Below are 23,992 nucleotides of genomic sequence, written 5' to 3' on the forward strand. Positions count from 1 at the left end.
TTTAACAGAAGCCACTAAAGCTAGACATTTTTTAATTAGCAGATCCAGATAACTTGCATCCAAGAATTTTAAAAGAGCTGGATGAGGAGCTTGCCAGACCGTTAATGTTGATTTTTTAATAAGTCTTCAAGTGCTGAGGAAGTTCCACAAGACTGGAATAAAGTGAATGTGCCAATTTTTAAAAGGGTAAACAGGATGATATGGGTAATTATAGGCCTGTGAGCCTGACACTGAGCCCAGGCAAGATAATGGAGGAGCTGATGCAGGACTTGATTAATAAAGAATTAAAGGAGGGTAATGTAATTAATGCAATTCAACATGGGTTTATGGAAAATAGATCCTTTCAAACTAACCTGAGATCATTTTTTGATGAGATCACAAGCTTGGTTGACAAGGGTAATAGTGTTGATATAATCTAGTTACACTTCTGTAAGGTATTTGACTTGATACCGCATGACATTTTGAATCAAAATCTCAAATGATACACAATTAACATGGCACACATTACATGGATTAAAAACTGGCTAACGGATAGATCTCAAAATGTCAATTTACAAGGGGAATCAACATCGAGGGCATGTTTCAAGTGGGGTCCCACAGGGATTGGTTCTTCGCCCTACGCTAGTTAACATTTCTTAGAAATGACCTGGAAGAAAACAAAATCATCACTGATCAGGTTTGCGGAGGACACAAAAATTGGGGGATGGGTAAACAATGAAGAAGCCAGGTCTCTGATTCAGAGCAATTTGGATCACTTGGTAAACTGGGTGCAAGCAAAAAAATATGCATTTGAATATGACTAAATGTAAACGTACACATCTAGGAACAAAGACGGAAGGCCATACTTCCAGGATGGGGGACGCTGTCCTGGGAAGCAGTGACTCTATGGGAGCCATGGTGGATAATCTGCTGAACATGAGCTCCCAGTGTGATGATGTGGCCAAAAGAGCTAATGCGACTGGATGTATAAACAGAGGAATCTTGAGTAGGAGTAGAGAGGTTATTTTACCTCTGTGTTTGTCACTGGTGCAGGCACTGATGGAATCCGGTGTCCAGTTCTGGTACTGACAGTAAGGATTAGAAAACCAGCCCTATTGTGATAGACTCAAGGAGCTCTATCTACTTAGGTAAACAAAGAAAAGATAACGGAGTGAGTTGATTGCAGTCTACACAGGGAACAAATATTGAATAATGGGCTCATCAGTCTAGCGGAGAAAGATATAACACAATCCAAGGGCTGGGAGCTGAAGCTAGACAAATTCAGACAGGAAATAAAGCGTCCATTTATAATGGTGAGAGTAATTCACCACTGGAAGAATTTACTAATTCTCCATCACAGACAAGTTTTAAATCATGATTGGATGTTATTCATCTGCTCTAGGAATTATTTTGGGGGAGTTCTCTGGCCTGGGTTATACAGTGGGTCAGACTATGATCAAAACAGTCCCTGGAATCTATGGACTTATCAAAATTTCACAGCAGCCTCTGGCTAGTGGGTTGAGGCTCCGGCACTGGGAGTCTGGTCAGTTTTCCCAGCCCTGCCCAGGGGAGTGTTTCCTGTTTCAGAAATGGGGGAATGTTTCCCTCCCACCCCCGCCAATGGGCCTGTTCAGAAAATCATGCCCAGGTTAATCATGCCCCAGCAGGTTTGTCACACCCTGTCCCCTCCCTGCCTCACCCTGTGTTTCCTGCCCCTCCCCCTCTACAACAAATCTCCCCTGCAGTGCCCTGAAAATCCACTCCCTGAGCTGGCTTCATCACAGCCATTTCCCTTCCCTGTCTCCTGAAGACAGGACAATCTGGAGCAAAATTGGACGTGATTCCTCAGCCTGTCAGGGCGAGAGGGGTGATGGGGGAGGTTTCAGAAGGGGCTTGAGTCCATTTCACACCCCGATTCCCCCCAGGCTCTCTCCCTGCAGACAGACGCTCTGGACTCTGCCATGCTGGGAAAACCTTCAGTCACTATTACAACACTGACCTGGTCCCTCCCACCAGCACTGAACCCCCTGAGACACTTTTAAATCGCCCCCTCTCTGCCCCCCTCAGTAACAGACTGTCTGAGCCAAACACTAGAAAAGACCAGAATCAAAGGAGCTGCGTTGGTGGATTCCCCCTGACGTTGGTCCCAAGGGCAGCGTCCAGCACGCAGTGGCAGTGACTCGACTGGGGCAGGAACTGGCTTTTCGTTTGTCAGCTCCTCACCTTGTCCCCAGGAGAGTCAGTCGGCCCAAGGGTGATGCAGGGAATGGATCCGGGCAGGGCTGGGAGCTGGGAATCTCCCTCCTCACTTACTGCTCCTGCTGCCCCTTTCAGGTTCTTCTCTTTCCCTTTCTGTCCCCTTCCTTTTCTCTCCTCCCCTCTGCCTGGGACAACTGGTGACTGTCCTGTTCCCCTGGACATTTGCTCTCCAGTACACAGATCAGCTACTTCATCTAGAGCATAAGAGCAGCCATACTGGGTCAGATCAAAGGTCCATCTAGCCCAGTATCCTGTCTTCCGATAGTGGCCAATGCCAGGTGCCCCAGAGGGAATGAACAGAACAGGTAATCATCAAGTGATCCATCCCGTTGTCCATTCCCAGCTTCTAGGGACACCATCTGCCTGCACAACATCCTCTGGCAAGGAGTTCCACAGGTTAACTGTGCGTTGTGTGAAGAAATACTTCCTTTTGTTTGTTTTAAACCTGCTGCTTATTAATTTCATTGGGTGACCCCTAGTTCTTGTGTTATGAGAAGGAGTAAATAACACTTCCTTATTTACTGTCTCCACACCCGTCTACTAGCAGGAGTGTGAGCCTGGGGGTGTCACCGAGGGCAGCAGCTCTGAGACTTACAGACACTCGCTGTCCGTCTACTACAAACTCACCAGTTGGTCCCTGAAAGTGGCCCTTTGTGCAGAGTCACTGTCCTGCCCAGCCCCAGTCCTTTCCCCCGCGTCTCTCTCCTCACCTGCAGGCTCCGGACACTGGAGAAAGTCCCCACCAGGCTGGGCAACTCTAACAGCCCCCATCAACCCTCTCTTAAAGCCACCTCCCCCTGCCCCTATCCATCCCCCTCCTGCCCCTGGCCTCACACATGCCTGTTCCCCCCTCAATTCCCCCTACCCCTCTTCAACCCTCTCCCGCTCCCCAGCACGGCCCGGGCTGGCTCCCCCCGCCCCGCACACACCGGGAGCTGGCGGCAGCTTTCCCGGGCCCAGGGCGGGAATCGCAGCCAGCTCCGCTGGGAGCAGCCTGGGGCCAAACCCTCCCCCTGCAGCCCGGGTGTGACGGGGGGCGGGTCTCTCTTACCTTCCCTCCGAGCGGGGCCCCCTGGGGCAGGGGCCGGGCCGGGAAGGGCCCTGGCCAGGCTGGGGGCTCTGCCCTGGGAGCGGCTCCTGGGGAGCAGCGGGAAGGGCCCTGCTGGAGATTCCCCTCTCCCGGCTGCAGCCAGGGCTCCGGGCTCCCAGCACCAGCCGCCGGGGCTCGGGGATCTCGCCTGGAGCCAGAGTCCCCGCAGCGGCTGCGAGTCACTTCCTGCTGCCGGGCCTGAGCCCAGCGATCGCTCCCCCCAGAGCCGCCACCCAGCCGCTCCTGGGTCCTAGCGATCAACTCACCACGCTGCAGCCCCCTGCCCCCTGGGACCCAGAAGGCACAGGCAGCTTCTCCCCGCATTAGGGGGCATCGTGCATAGAAGCCACTGTGTCAGTGACTAGATAAAGGAGACGTCCATATCGCGGGGAGGGGGGAGAAGGGGGCTTCTATGGAGACTGTGGATTGTTCCTGTCTACATGGACACAGGGATGATGGGGGTCCTGGTCCTGGAGAGGCTGCCCAGAGCTTGGAGCTGCAGGCGACATGCTTCTTGATGACACTCCGTGTGTGACCGCCCTGGTAACAGACTGGTACAGGGAGCACTTGGCCAGAGCTGGTCTCTTGTCTGCGCACCAAGCTCCCTGGCTACCAGCCCTGGGCCGGAGCTACCAGCTCTGCTCCCTAGCTCAGGTCATGGAGCTGCCAGTGCTTTGCCACCAGGTTCCTGGAGTTATTTGTAGGGCCGGATTAAGCCATCCCTGGGCCCAAACCCCCTCATGTCTCCCCACCCTAGGGGCAGGCACCAAAGGAACTTTTACCCTGAAAATGTAGGCGCTGGGTGAGTTTAGGAGCCTAGACAATTTGACAGGAGTTGTGGGAATAGCTGTGGAGCCAAAACTTGGGACTTAGGCCCTGAAACCCAAATTTAGGCATCTAAGTACCTTTGTGAATCTTGCCCAGGATCTCTGTAGTGTGGGCGTAACGTGTAGTTGTGTGCACCTGGCTTCTTCAGCTCTTCATAAGAATGTCAGCATCCTCCGTCCTTCTCAAAACACTTCTCAGCGCTGTCAGCACACCGGCACGCTCTTGCACTGAGCAGCCGCTGATATCACAGGGCTGTCTTAAGCAGATATGCTTATAATATTTCCCCCCTTGATGTCTGATCAGCTCATCTGTCAGGTGAGTAAAGAGGGAGCGACCTGCCGGGTGGTTTGCCTACAATGAAAACATCCTATACAGCTTCAGAAACAAAGTACAGAGCATATCTAGTAACTGCAGTCACAGCCTATTTCTGGGTGTTTCTGGGCCAGGTGATCGGCCCTGCGCTGTGCATGTGGGCTGAGATACAACATCACAACGTGTTGAGTGAGCTGAAAATATTTTTATTACAGCCTCTCAAGCTGTGTTCTCACACCTATGCAGATATCACAGCCATTAATATTACCATGAAAATGTCAGAAAGGTGTCAGAGACAATGCTGTGTTTGTGAGCTAAATTCCCCAGGGAGCACATAGTGACAGATAAGCTTTATATGACATGTGATTAGTAAGCAGATAGTGGCTGAGATCAAAGAGGAATTTCACAGTCAGAGCACCAAAAATGTGGATCGATTGGTTAATTCTATTGGGACAAGAATTTCTATACATCGCTTACAGAGGGTATCCCTATACAGCCAGGCCAACACCCTCTGTGCGCACAGCTGGATCTACCATGAGAACACTATCTGGCCTTCATTCTCGTGCTCATAACAGATGCCCAGACCAGCGGAGGGCAGAGAGAAGAGGCGAGATCATCTTAAATTTCAACCTTAAACCATTTATTGAAATTTTGTCAGGCCAAAATTGAGACCTGGGAAATATCGTAATGACTTTTCCACACAGGGCAACACTCAGGGAAATTAAGATGAGTGCCCCACTGCTTTGCTCCTTCTCTTTGAAAAATCAAATATGGGTTACACCTGGACTATACTAAATTTTTTAAGTGTTCCGGACACATCAAAGGTCTGATGAATAATAGCGTTTTTGGGAAGGACTCTTGCAATCTGCTATGGGTGCCAAGACTACTATAGTCATAACTAAGGTGACTTTACTTCTGAACGAGATCATCCACACAAGGGTTTACGGCGCATTAACTTCACACCTTTAGCATCACACCATGTAGACAAGCCCTGAAGAAGGGAAATTGAAGGGCTTGAAGCCTCGATTAATTCCTTTAGTTTAAAATTTGTTTTTTTTTTTTATTTCCATGACATCCACATGAACAGGGTGGGGGGCGGGGGGGTCACAGACATTCAGATGCAAATACCTCTGCTCAGGAAAGAATAATAGAATATCAGAGTTAGAAGGGACCTCAGGAGGTCATCTAGTCCAACCCCCTGCTCAAAGCAGGACCAATCCCCAGCTAGATTTTTGCCCCCAACGGCCCCCTCAAGGATTTAACTCACAACCCTGGGTTTAGCAGGCCAATGCTCAAACCACTGAGCTATCCCAGAGAAGTGTTCACTACACAATCAGCATCAGAGAAATCAGTCAGCTTTGAAGTCGTATGATCCCAAAGAATAAACTGGGTAAAAAGAACAAAAAATTAGCATTAAAAACTCAAGCTGCCGTCTGCCATACAAACAGGAAGTGTTACACTAGAAACACTGTGAGAGGTGACTGCTGAAGCTACTAGCAACTAATAATATTTCCAAAGATTATTTGCTATGAAAATAGAAATGAATGAACACACAGACATCCATCTGCACCATGTTAATGAAGGGAAATGATGAAGTGCTAAGAGTCATCAAAATAGCATTTTTAAAAGTAACCAATTTAAAGGAGTGAAACTCTATGGACCAGTGGATTACCAAAAAACCCAGTCCAACTCAGGCAATCAGCACACCAGGTAAGACAAATCTGTGAAGTGCTCAGAGGCGTTATGCAAACAGATACATTGATACGGGATTCTCTTTCACACTAAAATCATGTATGACTATTGCAATTTTTGGCAGTGGGTGGATGTAAAATATTTTACTGGATCGAGTCTCCTTTTGCTGCTCAATACTTCATGTCTTGTCTTGGCATTGGGATGCGGTGCTTTTAAGAACACACGCCTGCACACCAACAGACCCTGTTCCAGTTCCCTGTTCCTTCCATTCACTGGGTTGCCCTTTGATTCGCTGCAAAGTTCTTTGTTCCACTTAAGTCTCTTGAAGCTGGTCAAAGCAGTTTCTGCAGCCCACTGGGAGACAAAGGTAACATCTCATGGTTAGTCCTGGCCATTTGCTGAGGATTTCTTATCTGTGTATTGCCCATCTTTCTGGGGAGTGTCCTGATCACCCGATTATTGAATTAACCCAACATCTGCAACCAGTAAACCTCTCCACTGTACTCAGAGCATGTAGTATTCATAGACTATTACAGGCAGCTTCAAATCCATCATGCTCTTCCTTTTGCTTTGGCCTCTTTATTTCCCTTGCTCTCTTACTCCTCTAATTTGGGGGATTTAGTCCCCATTTCTCCTTCTACTCCACCCCCTTTCCCTACAGGCTCCTGCTCCTCCCCCCCCCCCCCACGAGGAACTTCACACAAGTTCTTCCCCTGCACAGTTCCCACCCCACCATTAGGGTCCTTCACTGAAACTCCTCCTTCCTCCATACACAAGCCACACCCACTCAATTAGGCCCCTCCCCCAACCAGTCCCTTCCCTCTATTAAACCCCTCCATCTCCCTATACAAGCTCCACCCCCTCCCTCTGCTTTAAACCCCTTCCCCTCTAGTAGACCCCTCCCCCACTATCCCCACCTCCTCTGGCTGGGGAGAGAGATTCCCCCTGGATACCTCCCAGGCCAGTGAAATGGGGGCTAGATAATCCAGCTCCCCATTGCAGGCACCAGATAGACTACAAGGTTAGGGGCACAGAGCATATCCCACCTGCTTCCACTTGTGAGATCAGAGGCGTAGCGAGCGCCCTCCCTACTCTCCGACCGGAGGGGGCCCCGCAAGGAAGGGGGCCCCTAAAAGTGGCAAAATAAATACCGCATTCCAGTTTCTGCATTATAAGGGGCCCCGCCCAGACACATGTTCGGAGGGGGCCACGTTCTTTGTTGCTACGGCCCTGTGTGAGATACTCGGGAGAGGTGGGTACTCAGCCAGCTTCGCCCCAACACCATGTGGGGGAACCTGCTGTCACCCGCGGAGGTGGGCCAACCTATATTGCACCCTGGTCCCACAGTCCACTGGGGATATAAGTTGGAAGCTCCTTCATGGAGTTGTTAGCATGGATGTGATGCTGACACGGTTTACAGAGTCCCCCCGGTTGTTCTTTCTGTGGCAAGGAGATCCTGCTGCACGAGTATTTGCAGCCGGCCTGGTTGCAGTCCCTTTTCCATCTACTCCAGAACCTCCTGCCAAGGTCCCAACTGCACTTTCCCCCACACCTCTTCATTTGTTCACCCCCTATCCTTGGGGTCCTTCTCCTTGCCCTGGCTAAGATGGTCATCTATCCATTGAGGATAAGAAGGTTGGGCAGGGGTGGGTGTTCTTTGTGACTGTGGGGCTGACATACGTTTACTTGTCTGTTCCTGTCTCCAGGCAGAGTTCCTCTGGATGGCATCCACCAGCTCCCTGGACTCTTTCAAAGACCAATGGGCACTCTCTGGACTTCCCTGCTCGGCAGCCCTCTCTGGATCCCTGATTCTGAACCTTGTACCCACACGCTCTTCCTGTTTTCTCATTTGTTGACCTCTCCCCAGACTCAGGGAATCCCTCTGTCGTCGTCCCCTCCCCGCTGCCCTGTAGAAGGGTGTGGTGGATGGATCCCCTTTGGGGGGACCTGCCTTGGACACAGGCCTGAAGCCAAGTGGGGGGGGACCTGCAGCCACCTGCGGTGGAAGGGGAGCCCCGGCAGGCCAGCCTCCACTGCACCCTGATCCCGCGGCCCACGGGTTATATGACTCCTTCAGCAGGGACATGGTTCACAGAGTGCCCTAATGCCTGCCCCATAGGCGGAGAGAGGGAGACCCTAATACTTCGGGCCGTGATCCCCTCCCACCACCAGCGCCTTCGTTCTCATGGCCCCACGACACCCTCATTGGCCTGACCCACTGCCCGCCACCAGGCCCGGGGCAGGCAGCTCCGCAAGGCTGGGACCGCAGGGGCTGCTTCTGACCTCCACCCCGGAGGCTCCAGGGCTGCCTCTGACCTCCCCGCCCCCCACTAAGTCCCTCCCCCCGCTCATGGGCTCAGTGGCTCCGCCTACTCAGCTGAGGGCGGGGCTTACACCGGCCCCGCCCCAAGAACTTCAGCCCCGCACCCTTTGACCATAGAGACTAGAGGGCGGCAGGAACCAGAGCGTCATACCCCTCCCGCCAAGAGGCCATAGAGAAAAGGGAGATTGCGCGTCCTACCCACTCATTTCCTGTCTTTTTTTAAACTCCATAGAGAGGCGCGGGGTGCGGATAGAGCGTCCTGCACGCACCGCAGATCGGGGGAGGGCGAGAGAATCGCACCATAGAGTATCGAGTCAATGAGGCTAGATCGCCTCGCAGGGCCTGCCGCGCAAAGAACTTTTCACCATAGAGCAAGCACTTCCGGTCAAATGTCCTTATACCATAGAGAGTGAGAGAGGGGATGGAGCGTCTCGCATGCATTTCCGGTCACGTGCCATTATACTATAGTGTTGGGGGATGGGGCGGGGATAGAGCGTCCGGCGGGCACTTCCGCTCAAAAGACCGTTTCCCCACAGAGTGGCGGGAGAGTGTCTCACCGCCACTTCCGGTCACATGACCACATACTAGCATGGGGGAGCCTGCCTGTGGGGGATAGATTGTCTCGCAGCCACTTCCGGTGAAGAAGAAAAAAAGCCTCGCACACCATAGAGAGTAGTGGGCGGGGAGGGTAGAGCGTCCTTCGCAACACTGGGCTGGCTGGGGCAGCTGTCAGCTGGGCCCGGGGGAGCAGGAGGCTCCGGGGGCTCAGAGCCCTGAGGGGGGCAGGGCCCTAGCGGGGGGAGGGGCTCAGGGCCCAGAGGGGGAGCAGGAGCTGGGGGGAGGAGAAGGAAGAAGCTCAGGACCCTGCTGGTGTCTGGGGCAGAGGGGAGCCTAGGATAAGTGGTAGGGCTCAGGTTCCAGTGGGGGGGGCTCAGAGCAGGGCTGGGGGCTCAGAGCAGTGGGCTCAGGGCAGGGGACTCAGGACCCCAGGGGGAAGGTGAGGGTGGGGGCTGCAGGCCCTGTTGGTGTAGAGGGTCCATGGCAGTAGCTGGGGAAGGCGGCTCCATGGGGGGCCCGGGTGGGCGGCCCAACGCGGTGGAGACACTGCAGGAGGAGGCCGTCTGCGCCATCTGCCTCGACTACTTCACCGACCCCGTCTCCATCGGCTGTGGCCACAACTTCTGCCGCGTCTGCATCACTCAGCTCTGGGGAGGCGAGGAAGAGGGCGAGGGCCAAGCTGAGTACGAGGCTGTGGGGGACGACGTGGGGATGGGCGGCGAGGAGGACGACGTGGATGAGCTGGACGATGACGACAACGTAGAGTACAACGAGGAGGAAGAGGAGGGGGACGGGGATGACGTGGCTGAGGAGGAAGACGATATGTGGAGCGAGGAAGACGAGGACACCGACCTGTGGGACGACCCAGGGGAGGATGACATGTGGGAGGACGAGGTGGGAGATGAGCTCTTCTTCGAGGAGGACGATTACGATGAGGAGGTGATGGAGGAGGAGGACCTGGAGGAGGAGGAAGAAGAGCCGCTGCCACCGCCTCCCCCAGCAGCAGTGGCCACGCGACCTCGACACCCCCCAACTTTCACCTGCCCCCAGTGCCGCAAGACCTTCCCCCAGAGGAACTTCCGGCCCAACCTCCAGCTGGCCAATATGGTGCACATCATCCGACAGATGCACCCACACCCCCAGCGACTCGCATCACCGGCCGCTGGGACCTCGGCATCTGGGAGGTCTGGGAGTGCGGCAGGAGTGGGAGGAGGGCTGGAGAAAAGAGCCCTGTGTGAGAAACACCAGGAACCCCTCAAGCTCTTCTGTGAGGTGGACGAGCATGCCATCTGTGTGGTGTGCCGGGAGTCCCGGAGCCACAAGCACCACAGCGTTGTCCCACTGGAGGAGGTGGTGCAGGATTACAAGGTATGAAGTCGGCAGCGTTGGTTTGGTAAAGGCTAGCTAGAGGCTGGTGGGTTGGGTTGAGTTGAGTTGGTTGCTTAACTGATGATAGTTGAGCGTGCATGGATCAGTGTTCACGTTACACTCTCCATCAGTACCCGGCCCGAGCCAGGGAAGCTAATGGTCCAACCAGCAGACCAAATTCGGTGATGAATTTTGGTCACGTGCTACCCGAGGCATGTTGCGGCTACACTAAGAAGAAGTTGGGGGTTAGTTGGCTGGGAGGTGTTGGCTTGACCAGATGGTTTGAATAGGGGAGATTGCATTGGCTTGGTTTACAGAGGGATTGGGTTGGCAGTATGGCTTTGGTAAAGCTAGTTAGTGGCTGGAGTTATTGCGTTGCTTCAGTGAGGGAGTTGGGTTCACTTGGTGGCTGATGGTGGGTTGTGTGGTTGGCTGGGAGTTGCTGGCTTGATCAGGTGTTTACGCAGCTGAGTGTGATGGGGAGTTGGTTTGATCCACAATGGGATGGGATTGGCTGAATTGAGGCATTTGGTAAGGCTGGTCAGAGACTGCTGGTGCTGGATTGCATTGGGATGGGCTAGATGGGAGCTGTTTGGTTGTTTTCCAGCTCCCACAGGTGTGTTTTCTGGGCCCTTCTCAGATCATAGGCAGCTTACACCAGGGGTGGGCAAACTATGGCCCAGGGGCCACATCCGGCCCTTCAGATGTTTTGAGCCGGCCTTCGAGCTCCTGCCGGGGAGCGGGGTCTGGGGCTTGCCCTGCTCCACGTGTGCTGTGGCTCCGCGCGGCTCCTGGAAGCAGCGGCATGTTCCCCCTCCAGCTCTTACGGTGGGGGCAGCCAGGGGGCTCCATATGCTGCCCCTGTCCCAAGCGCCAGCTCTGCAGCTCCCATTGGCCAGGAACTGCAGCCAATGGGAGCTGCAGGGGCAGCACCTGTGGAAGGGGCAGCGAGGAGAGCCGCCTGGCTGCGTCTCCACATAGAGGGGAGACATGCCGCTGCTTCTGGGAGTTGCTTGAGATAAGCGCCACCCAGAGCCTGCACCTCTGGCCCCCTCCTATGCCCCAACCCCCTGCCCTAGCCCTGATCCCCCTCCTGCCCTCTGAGCCCCTCGGTCCCAGCCCAGAGCACCCTCCTGCACTCCCAGCCCCACCCCAGAGCCCGCATCCCCAGATGAAGCCCTCACCCCCCCCCCGCACCCCAACCCCCTCCCCCAGTCCGCAACCCCCTCCCACACCCTGAACTCATTTCTGGCCCACCCCAGAGCCCTCACCCCCCTCCCTCACCCCAACCCCCAGTTTTGTGAGCATTCATGGCCTGCCATACAATTTCCATACCCAGATGTGGCCCTCGGGCCAAAAAGTTTGCCCACCCCTGGCTTACACTGTAAGGCCTCCCTCGTGGGAGGGGCTCTGCGCAGGCATTTCCCTGGAGTCAGCGCTGCTCTGGGTAGCTCCAGAGTCCCACTGAGCAGAGCTGAAAGCAGGGTCTGACATCACGATGGGGGCTAACAAGCAACAAGACTGGGATGGGCTGGGAGAGGATCAGACCAATAAGACCATCAGTTACTCAGGCCCAGAGCATCACAGGCATTTAGGTGCTGACGTCAGTGGGACTTAGCCATCTAAATACCTGTAACACTCTGAACCTCAGTGTCTGGGTTCAACTGAAAAGCTTATTTCTGTGATCATTGACTCTTCCGGGCATTGTAGAAGAAGGAAATCTGTAGAGGGCTTAAAACTCTGCCTGGAAATGTGGCAACTGCTAGTGTCGCGAGGGTGATCTGACCTTTTCAGTGGTGTGAGTTGCTAGTTCTGGGGCACCTCCGCGGTCCCCGTACAGAGGTCACGCTGGGAAGAGGGACCCCATTCTGCAGAGCGTGCCACCCCACCCCTGCTGGTATGACCGCAGTGGGGGCAGGCCCACGCTGCCCCTGGGACCCCTTCGCTGGAATGCAGACAGACAGATATCGGTGCAGCGCAGTGAGCTCGGGACTGCAGGTTCCTAATGTTGCTGTGGGTTATGGTGGGCTTGGGCTTGCCTTTGGGATTTTGGGGGCTTTTTGGGAGGGAGGGGTGAAAATGGCAACCCTGGGGCAAGCCACCACAGGGAGAGGGGGCGCACGGGCCCTGTGGGGCTGCACGTAGATGAAAATTTGTGGCTGGCTGGAGTAGTCCCACAAGCTGACATTGTCTCTTGGAGACTGTAAGTAGAGCCCTGCATGAATTCAAAATTTATATCCGCGGCTGCGGCTATCCGCAGAACTGCGGGGCTCTACCAGAAACCACAGCAGCGAAAGCAGCAGCATGTTGGGCCGCCGCTCGCAGGAGCTAGCACCCAGCCCAGGCAGCTCCTCCGGTATGGCTGTGCTGCCCCCCAGCCCTGCCCACTGGAGCGGGCACCAGGCTCACCAGCAGCTGTCCCTGGTCGCGTGAGTGTGTGTAAGTGGCTTGCATGCTCCCAGACAGGAGTCCCGTCCACACAGCGGTCTGTATTCCTGGTAGAGCCCTACAGCTCCGCGGATAACCACTTTATATCCATGGATATCCACATCTGCAGATATAAATTTTGTATCCGGGCAGGGCTCTAACCGTAAGCTCTTTGGGGCAGGGGCTGCCTTTTTGTTACATTTGTACAGCACCTAGTGCAATGGTGTCCTGATCCCTGGCTGGAGCTCCTAGGTGCTGCCACAGATAAAAACATAAATACTTATAAAAGTTACAGCTAACACCCTGGTCCTGCAAAGAGTGACTAACCCCTGCTGAGTTCAGGGGGGCTACATATCTGTGTAAAATTACCCTCATAAGTGTTTGCAGGATGAAGGCCCAATATTCCTGTAACTAGAAGAGATCGGGAGAGGGGGGATATTTTATTTCTCGTCTCAGCTTTTCCTGTGTGCAATGGACAGCACTGTGTGGATTGCCAGTTCCATGGCTGGCCCTCTGTATAATTAGTCCTTTTCCTGTTTGTTGGGGGGCTTTTCCACAGCAGCAGGGAAGGGAAAAACACTCGTTAAAAGGGAAGGAAAAAACAAAACCAGGAAACTGTTATCAAAACACCTGGGTTGAAGCAGGGCAAGGAGAGTTTTTAAACGGACCCCAGACTGGCTTTTGTAACGAGGCTTAAAGTGCGTTTGCAGTGTTGTTGTAGTTGTGTCGGTCCCAGGATACTAGAGAGACAAGGAGACCGAGGTCATATCTTTTACTGGACCAACTTGTGTTACATCAGACTGGTATAACTGTGATGTAAGTGTAGACCTGGCCTACACTAAAAATTTCAGTTGACCCAGCTACGTCGCTTGGGGTGTGAAAAATCCACCCCTCTGAGCAATGTGGGTAAGCTGGCCTGACCCCTGGTGTAGGCAGCGCTCGGTTGACGGAATTCTTCCTTCGACCTAGCTACCTCCTCTGAAGGAGTGGAGGACCTATGCTGGCGGGCGAACCCCTCCCATCGGCATAGGCAGTGTCTATGCCGAAGCGCTGCGCTGGAGCATTTCAAGTGTAGACAAGCCCTAAGTGCGTGCAACCGCAGCTCAGGTTTCAACCTGTTGCGATGTTACTGTCCTACCCTCGCCCTCTCTAGTCCTCCAGCAAAACCAGAATAGTCCAGGCTGGAGTCTCTCCAGATTTCGTGAGTCTGAATATTACAGCAGCGCCTGGAAGCTCCAGCTGATGGCAGCCCTGTTGTTCTAGGCTCTGTATGTGCAGGTGGGGAGTTGCAGAGAGCTGAGGGCCAGAGAAATCGAGTGGCTTGCTCTAGGTCACACAGAGAGTTTGCGACAGAGCCAGGAATTGACCCCAGGTTTCCTGCTCTGCTGCTCCTACCCGTTAGACCATGCTGCCTCCTGGTCCACTGAAGCCAGACTATGTTTATTGTCTTTTCTTTGTAGATGAAACTCCAGGGCCACCTGGATCCGCTGAAGAAGAAGCTGGATGCGGTTCTGAAACAGAAATCAAGCGAAGAGGAGAAAATTACTGAGCTGAAGGCAGGTGCCAGGCTCCCCCTCCCCACCACCTGTGCTCTCCACCCCGACCAGGGATTGCATGGTTCAGGGGGGTTCTCAACTTGAGGGTCAGGTGATGAGAGGTTACGTCCATCCTGCCCTTCCATTGTTGCCGCATATCTCCTTGGTGTCTCTTCTTCTTCCCTTTCTGCAGCCACTCCTAAGTCTCACCTCCCTTGAGGCTCCTATCTCCTTCCCTATTCCAGCTGCTCAGATGATCAGCACTGAAATAGTTATTGAAGCGTTGTCACTGACCTATTAGAGCTGATGCCTCAGTGAGGCAGACAGGGGAGTTCACTCTCCTCTGAGCTATTGGTTCAGACTCATGCCTGCAGACTCAGGCAGACGTCACTCACGCTCGGGTCACATTCAGCAGGTTTTCTTGACAACCGCAAGGGCTAGAGACTTCTTTTTTTTTTTTTTCCCCCTTCTTTTTAATGGAAGCTGAGATACTGGCCAATCTGACCATGTCATGCAGGCATTGGTAGAGTTAACGTCGTGACTCACTTATTGTTTAACAGATAACTCTTCTAAGTGCCCTAAAATCCACTCACTGACTCAGCTTTTCTTGAAATTTGCTGTGCTGTGTGGGGATGGTGGGGTAGGGTTAGTGATCCAAATTTGGGGTCATTTAAGCACAGGATTCCTGATATACAGCCTCCCCAAGAGTCATGTGATATCAAAGTCCTCTGGTTCGCCTAAGGCAGTGGTTCCCAAACTTTTTAGTAAGGTGACCCACCAACTGTTTATATCTTTTTGTATCCCTTCTTCCCTCCTGCTCCCCACTCTTCCAGCCCCTTTGCTCTGGCCTCCCAGCCCTGCCCCCTTCTGGGGGGGAGAGGAGCAGTGACCGGGCGACCCACGTGGACCCTTCCCATGACCCACAGTTCGGGAAAAATTGATCTAAGAGGGTTTTTTTTGCAAACTTAAATAAACCATGTGAGCTGGATCCCCCCATATCTGGCATCCCCGCTGTAGACTGCTGTCCCTTATCTGTAGCATGCTGCCAAAGATAACCACTCTGTGTTTCCACATAAGCGCCTTCCATGGATTTTGTAGCTGTGTCTGCACTAGGAAACCTTACTGCAGAGCCCTGCAGGGGACTATTTTTTTTAATCCTGCTCCTTTCCCGCAACATCCACTTACGCATTGTCTCTTGCATTTTTATCCTGCTCCCATCTGCAAAAACTTGGATCCTGCAAATCCCGCAAGAGAGACAGATTCCCCTATGCTCCTTTAATAAAAAAAAAAGTCAGTTAATATAAATGGAATTCAGACACAATTTTTACCACTAAAAGAATAAAATAAATCTTGCTTAAGACATGTAAAAAAAAAAAAAGAAAGCTTTAACTCCTGTTATAATAGACATCAAATCTCTTTCTATCCCTGCCTTAAATTTAAGTCTTAAAACCTTTATTTAAAAAAGAAAAGAAAAAAACTTGCTTTACGTGGCTGAAATTCTGTTTATAAGAACGTCCAGGCTGGGTCAGACCAAAGGTCCATCCAGCCCAGTATCCTGTCTGCTGACAGTGGCCAATGCCAGGTGCTCCAGAGGGAATGGACAGAACGGGCAATCATCCAGTGATCCATCCCATGTCGCCCATTCTCAGCTTCTGGCAAATTGACGAAAGATTGAGTGTTTTCCCGCAAATCACCGCATTCTGGGGTTTTTTGCCCACCCAATCCCATCTGCAACAAAGTACATTCTACCCGCTATTATGTCAGCGGTCCTGTAGGAACCTCAGGATCCCAGTCCCACAGCAGGGCTCTACCTTACAGGAAGATTCCCACCAGTCCTGCACCGGCTGAACTAGCCGGAGCCCAGTGTGGATTAGGCTTTGGCAGCCAGGCTGGAATTTGCCATTGTTAGCAGGTTTAACAGGCCAAGAGCTGCCCAGCCTGTTGCTACATGTAGCTCAGCGTTAGACATGCACTAGGGGATTTTATCCCACTGCTCTTTGGCAAGGACAGACTATAGTGTTGGCTTTGCTCTGCTGACACTCTCCAAATATTCCCCTGCAAGTGGAGTGATGCCCTAGGACGGGTCACTTAACAGGGGTTGAACCTGGGACTTCGGGGCCAGCTGCACGGGCTGGATAAGCAGTGGGTGGCCCAGGCAGGCAGGAGGTCGGGGAGGAGCTGTGTCTAACTCTTCCCCTCGCTGCTCCAGAACAAGATGAAGCTGGAGATCAAGGATTTCGAGTCAGACTTCGAGCTGCTGCACCAGTTCCTGATCGGGGAGCAGGTGCTGCTGCTGCACCAGCTGGAGGAGCGCTACGAGGCGCTGCTGGCCCGCCAGAGCAGCAACATCAGCCAGTTGGAGGAGCAGGGCGCCACCCTTGGGCGCCTCATCGCTGAGGCTGAGGACAAGAGCAGGCAGGACGGGCTGCAGCTGCTCAAGGTGAGAGCCCCCAGCGCACAATCTCATGTCTGCCCCCCACACCCTCCCAGCCCTGGTCTGTCATCCCCAGACCCTTTCCAGTTCCCTGCTGGAATGAAAATGAAATATTTGGACCCTTTCCACAGCCTGGGAGAGTGTTTGCGTGCGGGGAAGGTTGAGAGGAGGGCACCGGCCGGCGGGGGGACCAAGCTTCAAGTCCTTGATTTGGGTTATGATCTGGAACAAAAAACTGCTCTGACTCAGAGCAGGGGACTTGAACCTGTTCTGCTCCCACGTCCCAGGCCAACGCTATTTTTATCTCTCTCTGTCCCCAAGGGACACTTCATTGAAACCAATACATCCCCGGCTTCAAAATAGCATGTTCCGGTGAAATCAAATTGCGCCGAAAATGTTCCCCACCCAGCTGTACTTAGGGGGAGACTTCCAAGGGCACAGATGGCAACGCCCACTGAAAAGCACCTCGCTTAACTCCGCTGTATGCCTTAGGCACATACGTCAGGGGTGGTTTTCTAACTTCAAGGACGTGATTAGTCCCCCTGACTGCAATGGGGTCACTCCCACGCTCAAAGCGAGGGAGGTGCTCAAAGATCTAGCTGAGTCGTGGCTGATCAAAGTGTTTTATGAGACACGGTGGTGTTTGTCGCTGGCTTGGTAGTAATCTTTTTCTCTTTTCTTCTCACTCTTCTCAGGACATCAAAGACACCTTCATCAGGTCAGTCCCGAGCTAATTCTGTTGATGCACCTGTTGCTACAGGAAGGAAACCGATTGCTTTTAAGAATGTTGTGTTGTAGAAATGTGGAAATGCTCCATGATGTCGCTTGTTGAAACTGACTAGCCATGGTTAGCACTGAAGGATAGTGATCTCTAGCTCTTCTATAGTGCGTTTCGTCAATAGATCACAAAGCACTTTACAAAGGAGAATAGTCTCATTTTCCCCATATTACAGATTGGGCAACTGAAGCATGGGGGTGTGTGGGGGAGTGACTTGCCTAGCAGGGCAGCAGCAGAGCTGGGAATAGAGCCCACGTCCCCTGAGTCTCGCTAGGAGAGTTTATTCCTAGGCCACACTGCTTCCTCTGCACACTATAGATCTTAACCCAGTGTCCTGGTTGGCTTTAAACATCTCTGGTGTCCCCACAATGCAGTTACAGTAATGGCAGCTAGACTTCTGTGTCGCCTAGACTTGAACGCAAAGAGAGTGGAAAGTTACCCAAGAGAACAGTTGATCTGAGGCAGTCGTGCCAGATGTATTGATGTGACATATTTACTCAGCCCCCATGACGGGTCCTGAGTCAAGCTTTCGTTCTAAACCGGATCCCAGCCGTTGCGGCTGCAAAGAGAAACTCTCAAACATGAACCAAAGTGGCATTGTCTTAAGCCCAGTCTATGCTAGCAAAGGGTTTGCCAGTATAGCTATACTAACAAAGCCGCCTAGTGAAGATGCAGTTTCTCCAGGCAAAAGAGTATAGCTTATTTTGGTTCCCCGAACGAAATACCAGCACAAGGATTCTTATGCTGAGACTTGGTCTACACCAGGGCTTTTGTCGGTAGAGAAATGTCGTACAAAAAATCGCATCCCTAACTGAATTTACTATAGCAGCCAAAATTTCTAGTGTAGATCTGGCCTCAGACTGCCTGAAACAGGTCAGGGGCCACCTCTCCCCATTTACATCACACTGTATTAACTCTGGAATCGAATTATGGTGCTTCAAGGAGCAGTCTTCCAAACAGATTTGGTCATTATTACTAGCGGGTCACACGCGGTCCGAACATTGTAGACCTGGTCCATGGACTGTAGTTAAAGATGTTACTTGTGTCTCTATGCAGACTTCTCTGATCTTAGGTACTGTTAGGTCATTTGTGTTAGAGTTAGAGACCCACTGCGTTGGATGTGGTAGCCGTGCGTAATGGGTAAGGCCGCTCAGAAAATGTTTTTTTCTCGTGGGAATGTTTTCTTATGGAAAATTTGAATACCAGAAAACTCAATTTGGAAGTGCTGCCCCAGTGGCTCATGGGAGTTTAGTTCAGCTGCCTCATGCTCCCCTTCTCCTGTATAGGCTGGCGTTCCTGGTCACACTTCATCTCCCATGATGCACCACAGGCTCTCCTCTTGGAGAGGGGAGGTGGTACACCATGCTCAGGGACTCTCCCGATGCATCATGGGGGATGTAGTCTGCCTGGGAACCCAGCCAGTAAAGGAGAAGGGAGACATGAGGCAATTGAATTACAACTCCCAGGAGGCCCTGCGGCATTCTAAGTCGAATATTTCAATTTGGGGGTGGTCTGGTTTTGGGTGAAAAAAATCAAAATCTTCTGCAGAAAGGAGACAAGAAAATTGCTTAGTCAAAAACCTACATTTCTGTTGCAAAAGAGCTTTGACAGAAGATTGTCGGCCCACCCCCACAGTGAGAGACTTTCTGTCCCTGGAGCTTACAGTCTAAAGAGACAGAGGAGGGAAACTAACTTGCCCAGGTTCGTCGAGTGAGACAGCGGCAGAGCCTGAGACCTGTTCAGTGCTCTGCCTACTAGGCCACGCTTCCCACTACACCCAGCCCTTGACTCACTGCTGTATTCCCTTTGCCAGGTGCGAGAGCGTCAAATTCCAGGAACCAGAGACCGTGCCGGTAGACGTGGGGAAGAAATACCGCAATTACTTCCTGCAGGACGTGGTGATGAGGAAGATGGAGAAGGTCTTCAGGAAAGTCCCTCAAGGTAAAGGAGATCAGCTCTTTCTTCCCTTGGTTAGCGGACTGGGGAGAGCCAGGACTCTGTTTACACTGACGTCCTGTGTGTGGTGGAGCTGTGCAGTGCAGGCAGCTGTAGCATGAGTTTCTCCCACAGGCTGCTTCCGCTGATGTGCATCAGCACTTACTCACAACTCTGTCCTGACCTACATCCCCCTGCTGTCCCAGCCCTGGGCTCCCCCAGTGCACACGATTGCTGGTTCTCCTCTATCCCAACCCACAGCCCTCACCTGCTGTCCCAGCCCTGGGCTCTGCCCCCCAAACTCCAGGCTCTGCCAGTGCCCAGCCACTTGGTTTCCCATGCAGCTCTGCTAATGCGCTGCAGTCCTGACCCACAGCCCCCTATCCTGCCAGCCTTAGGCTCCTGCCCGGCTCTGCTGGTGCACCTCAATCCTGACCTACAGCCTGCTGCTATCCTGTCCCTGAGCTCACCGTGCTCCTGGCACGGGCAGTCTGCAGCAGCAATTTGCTGCTCAGGAGGAGGATGCCCCCTACTGGACAACCAGTGCCAGTGCTGGGAGCAGCTCCCAGCCAGTAGTAATGATGAGGTAAGGCCTTGGCTCTCGATGCAGGGAAAGCAGGGGGAGGTCTCAAATACCAAGCCTACTGTTTATTTGTATTATCTCAGTGCCTGAGACCTGAGCTGAGATCAGGGCCCCATGGTGTCGGGTGCTGCACAGACACACAGCGAGAGACAGTCCCTGCCCCAGCTGAGATCAGGGCCCCGTTGTGCCGGGTGCTGCACAGACACACAGCGAGAGACAGTCCCTGCCCCAGCTGAGATCAGGGCCCCGTTGTGCCGGGCGCTGCACAGACACACAGCGAGAGACAGTACTCACAGTCTAAATAGATGAGACAGGGTGGGAAGGGAAACGGAGGCCGTACCTACCTTGCCCAGGGTCAGCTGGGAATAGATCCCAGGTTTCCTGACACTCAGCACAGAGTTGAGTTCACTGGATCATGCTGCCCCCCTAACCCTAACTCTCCTGACTGTGTGTGGGTCTCTTTCCGTAGCTGACGTGACCCTGGACCCCGACACGGCCCACCCTCACCTGAGCCTGTCCCTGGATCGCCGGAGCGTGAAGCTGGGCGACCGTCGCCAGGACCTACCCGACAACCCCAAGCGCTTCGACTCCGACTACTGCGTGCTGGGCTCTCAGGGCTTCAGCACGGGGCGCCACTACTGGGAGGTGGAGGTGGGGGGCCGGCGAGGCTGGGCAGTGGGGGCGGCCCGGGAGACGGCCCGGCGGAAGGAGAAGACGGGCGGCCCCTACCAGAAGCGGGAGATCTGGTGCGTGGGTGCCAACGGGAAGAAGTACCAGGCGCTGACGGCCACGGAGCAGACAGCGCTGCCCCCCGGGGAGAAGCTCCGGCGCTTTGGGGTCTACCTGGACTACGAGCGGGGTCAGCTGTGCTTCTACAATGCCGAGAACATGGCCCACATCCACACCTTCAATGCCACCTTCCGCGAGCGCATCTTCCCTTTCTTCCGCATCCTGGCCAAGGGCACACGCATCAAGATCTGCACCTGACCCGCTTCCCCGCTGCCTCGGGCCTCCTCCCCCGTTGGGTCCCTCCCACCATTGCACGGATCCTCCCCACCCTGTCCCAGGATCCGGCACCGCACAGAGGCCTGGGGGGAGGCCGCCTCAGCCGGCCTGACATTCCAAAGCCTGCCTCGTCCCTTTGCGTTGCTCTGTTTTAAAGTGTGAGGGCAGGGGAGGGATTGGTTCCGGGGATGACGGGTGGGTTTTCATGCTGCTGTCAGGCGATCTCCCCTCCTGTCCAATGCACAATGTGTGAATTGCTCTTGCCGCACCACTGTAACCACCCCCCAATCTGTCCCTCTGCCGTCACGCTGTAGCGCTCTGGTGCTCCTGCAAAACCCTCGCTCGTGTCTGTGGGCCGAGCAGGCGGAGGTGAGCGATTTCACGGAAGATCTAGGCCCCAGACTTGGAGAGGGAGCTCTGAGCATCCCCGGAAGTGCTGGCCCCCTGCTCTGTCCCGTAATGACTCAAGCTCCCAAGGGACTTGGCCACCCAGATCTCATTGAATTTCCTTTGGCCCTGTTGGAAGAATTCCAGCCATCCAACTTCCCCCTCCCTCACTTCCTGGTGGCATTTGGAGCTAGTTCCAGACCATCTTCTCTCTTCTTCCACAGGCACAAGACTCCATTGCTCTCTGCCCAGTCCCATAATGCTGCCTTCCCTTCCCTGCTGGTGTTCAGACCAAGATCCAGCCCTGCAAAAACATTGCTTCCCCCCGCCCCTTGTGTCCAGCCTCCAGAGCCCAGTGCTTTCCACCCAGAACTGTCCCAGTGTCCATCTGTCCTCTAGTTCTTCCCCACAACAGTCCTCTTGTCTGCCGGTCTTGGTCCCCAGGTCTTCTCCAGAACCATCACGCGTGCTCCTGAATCTCTCTTCCACATTGTCACCACCCTTCGTGGCCCTGGACATCGCGTTTATTCGTGGACGTCCAAAACAGCCTGTGGTACCGAGGCAAATGGGAAAACTTCCTCCCTAAGCTGAGATGCTACAAGAGAATCACTGGCTAAAATGTCTGGAGGTGCAAGAATCATGTGAGATGCTTTCATTGCGAGCCCTGTTGTTCTGGAAATCCTAGGCCACCTCCAGCACTCTCTGAGGGTTGGGTATTTATTTTAATTGTTCTCTGAGCTGTTCTCCCCCACCCCCTGGTCGCTGTCCGGTTTCCAGCAACCCATCCCTCTCCCCACTGGAAAGACACTGCCCATACCTGCTGTGTTTTGAGGTTTGGTTGGTTGTTTTTCTGTTGATGTTACAAAGCTAGTTTGAAATATTTTTGGCTAAACCAAGAATTAAATGGAGATTTAGTTTTTTGAAATGTTATAATAATAATAATAATTAATAATAAAGAGAAGATTGTACAGTTTAGTGTCTGCCTCTTCAGTCCCACCTTGGCTGGAGCTGGTGGAAGGGTAAAATCCAAAAAGGGGTTTTGGAAAGGATGTTGAATTTGTTTCAAAGGCTACAAAAATAATTCTTCTGCTCTACTCCGCACTGATAAGGCCTCAACTGGAGGAAAAAGAGCAACAAAAATTATTAAAGGTCTGCAAAACATGACCTGTGAGGGTAGATTGAAAAAATTGGGGTGGTTTAGTTTGGAGAAGAGAAGACTGAAGGGGGACATGACACTTTTCATGTACATAAAAGGTTACAAGGAGGAGGGAGAAAAATTGTTCTCCTTAACCTCTGAGGATAGGACAAGAAGCAATGGACTTAAATTGCAGTAAGAGAAATTTAGGTTGGACATTAGGAAAAAGTTCCTAACTGTCAGGGTGGTTAAGCACTGGAATAAATTGCCTAGGGAGGTCATGGAATCTCCATCATTGGAGATTTTTAAATGCAGGTTGGACAAACACCTGTCAGGGATGGTCTAGAATTAGGGAGAAGGTGAACTCTTTTGCTTCAAGGGGTAGCAATACAAGTGGGTAGGTAGAGTCTACAGATCGCTCATAACAATATCACAAAGATGTCCACATTTGTCATGGGGGGGGGGCGCTGATTACCTCACCATCAGTCTTCTGTAGTAATTAGAGATTGGTTTAAGGCCTGCAGCCTTTCTTCCAGCATTTCAGAGTGGTAGCCGTGTTAGTCTGTATCAGCAAAAACAACAAGGAGTCCTTTTGGCACCTTAGAGACTAACTAATGTATTTGGGCATAAGTTTTTGAGGGCTAAAACCCACTTCATCAGATGCATGGAGTGAAAAATACGGTAAGCAGACTATATATTCTAGCACATGAAAAGATGGGAGTTGCCTCACCAAGTCGGGGGGTATAGTGCTAATGAGCCAATTCAATTAAGGTGGAAGTGAGCATCAGCTGTTCTAACTGAATATTCAAGTTATCTGCATAAATAGCCACTCCTTTTTTTAAAAAAAATCTTACTGAATTCTTGGCTTCAATCACTCCCCATGGTAACAAATTCCATAGTCTAATCCCACGTGGTGCAGAAAAAGTGTGTCCTTTTTATCAGTTGTTCACTGGCCACCTTTCGTTTTCATTGAATGCCTCCTTTGCTCTTGTCTTATGAGACAGAGAGAACAGAAATTCCTGCTCTCCTTCCTCTAACGAGTCCCATATTGTATAGACTCTTATGTCTCTTTTCTAAAGCCCTGTCTTTTCAGTCTCTCGTCACGGGAGAGTTTTCTGGACACCGGATGAGCCTCATTGCCCTTCTCTGAATCTGTCCCCTCCAATCCTGCAATGAAGATACTTAACATTTAACACAGTGGTTCTCTGCGAAGGGTACGTGTACCCCTGGGGGTACTCAGAGGTGTTCCAGGAGGTACATCAACTCCTCTAGATATTTGCCTAGTTTTACAACAGCCAACATAAAAAGCACTAGCAAAGTCAGTACAAACTAAAATTTCAGACAGACAATGACTTGTTTATACT

At 52.6% G+C, this 23,992-nt stretch overlaps 1 protein-coding gene across 1 annotated transcript; it reads left to right on the plus strand.

Moving 5' to 3' along the window:
* Positions 1–9,495: 9,495 nt before the first annotated feature.
* On the plus strand, positions 9,496–22,449 carry TRIM41 (tripartite motif containing 41). The gene is made up of 6 exons (XM_024204669.3): positions 9,496–10,409; positions 14,297–14,392; positions 16,581–16,811; positions 17,501–17,523; positions 19,397–19,524; positions 20,571–22,449. Exons 1-6 carry the CDS (start codon positions 9,522–9,524, stop codon positions 21,086–21,088), a joined length of 1,884 nt encoding a protein of 627 aa, XP_024060437.2. The 5' UTR covers positions 9,496–9,521; the 3' UTR covers positions 21,089–22,449.
* Positions 22,450–23,992: the final 1,543 nt, after the last annotated feature.

The sequence above is a fragment of the Terrapene carolina genome, unplaced genomic scaffold (genome assembly GCF_002925995.2).
Source record: "Terrapene carolina triunguis isolate 2854851 unplaced genomic scaffold, T_m_triunguis-2.0 Scaffold502, whole genome shotgun sequence".
Lineage (NCBI taxonomy): Eukaryota > Metazoa > Chordata > Testudines > Emydidae > Terrapene > Terrapene triunguis.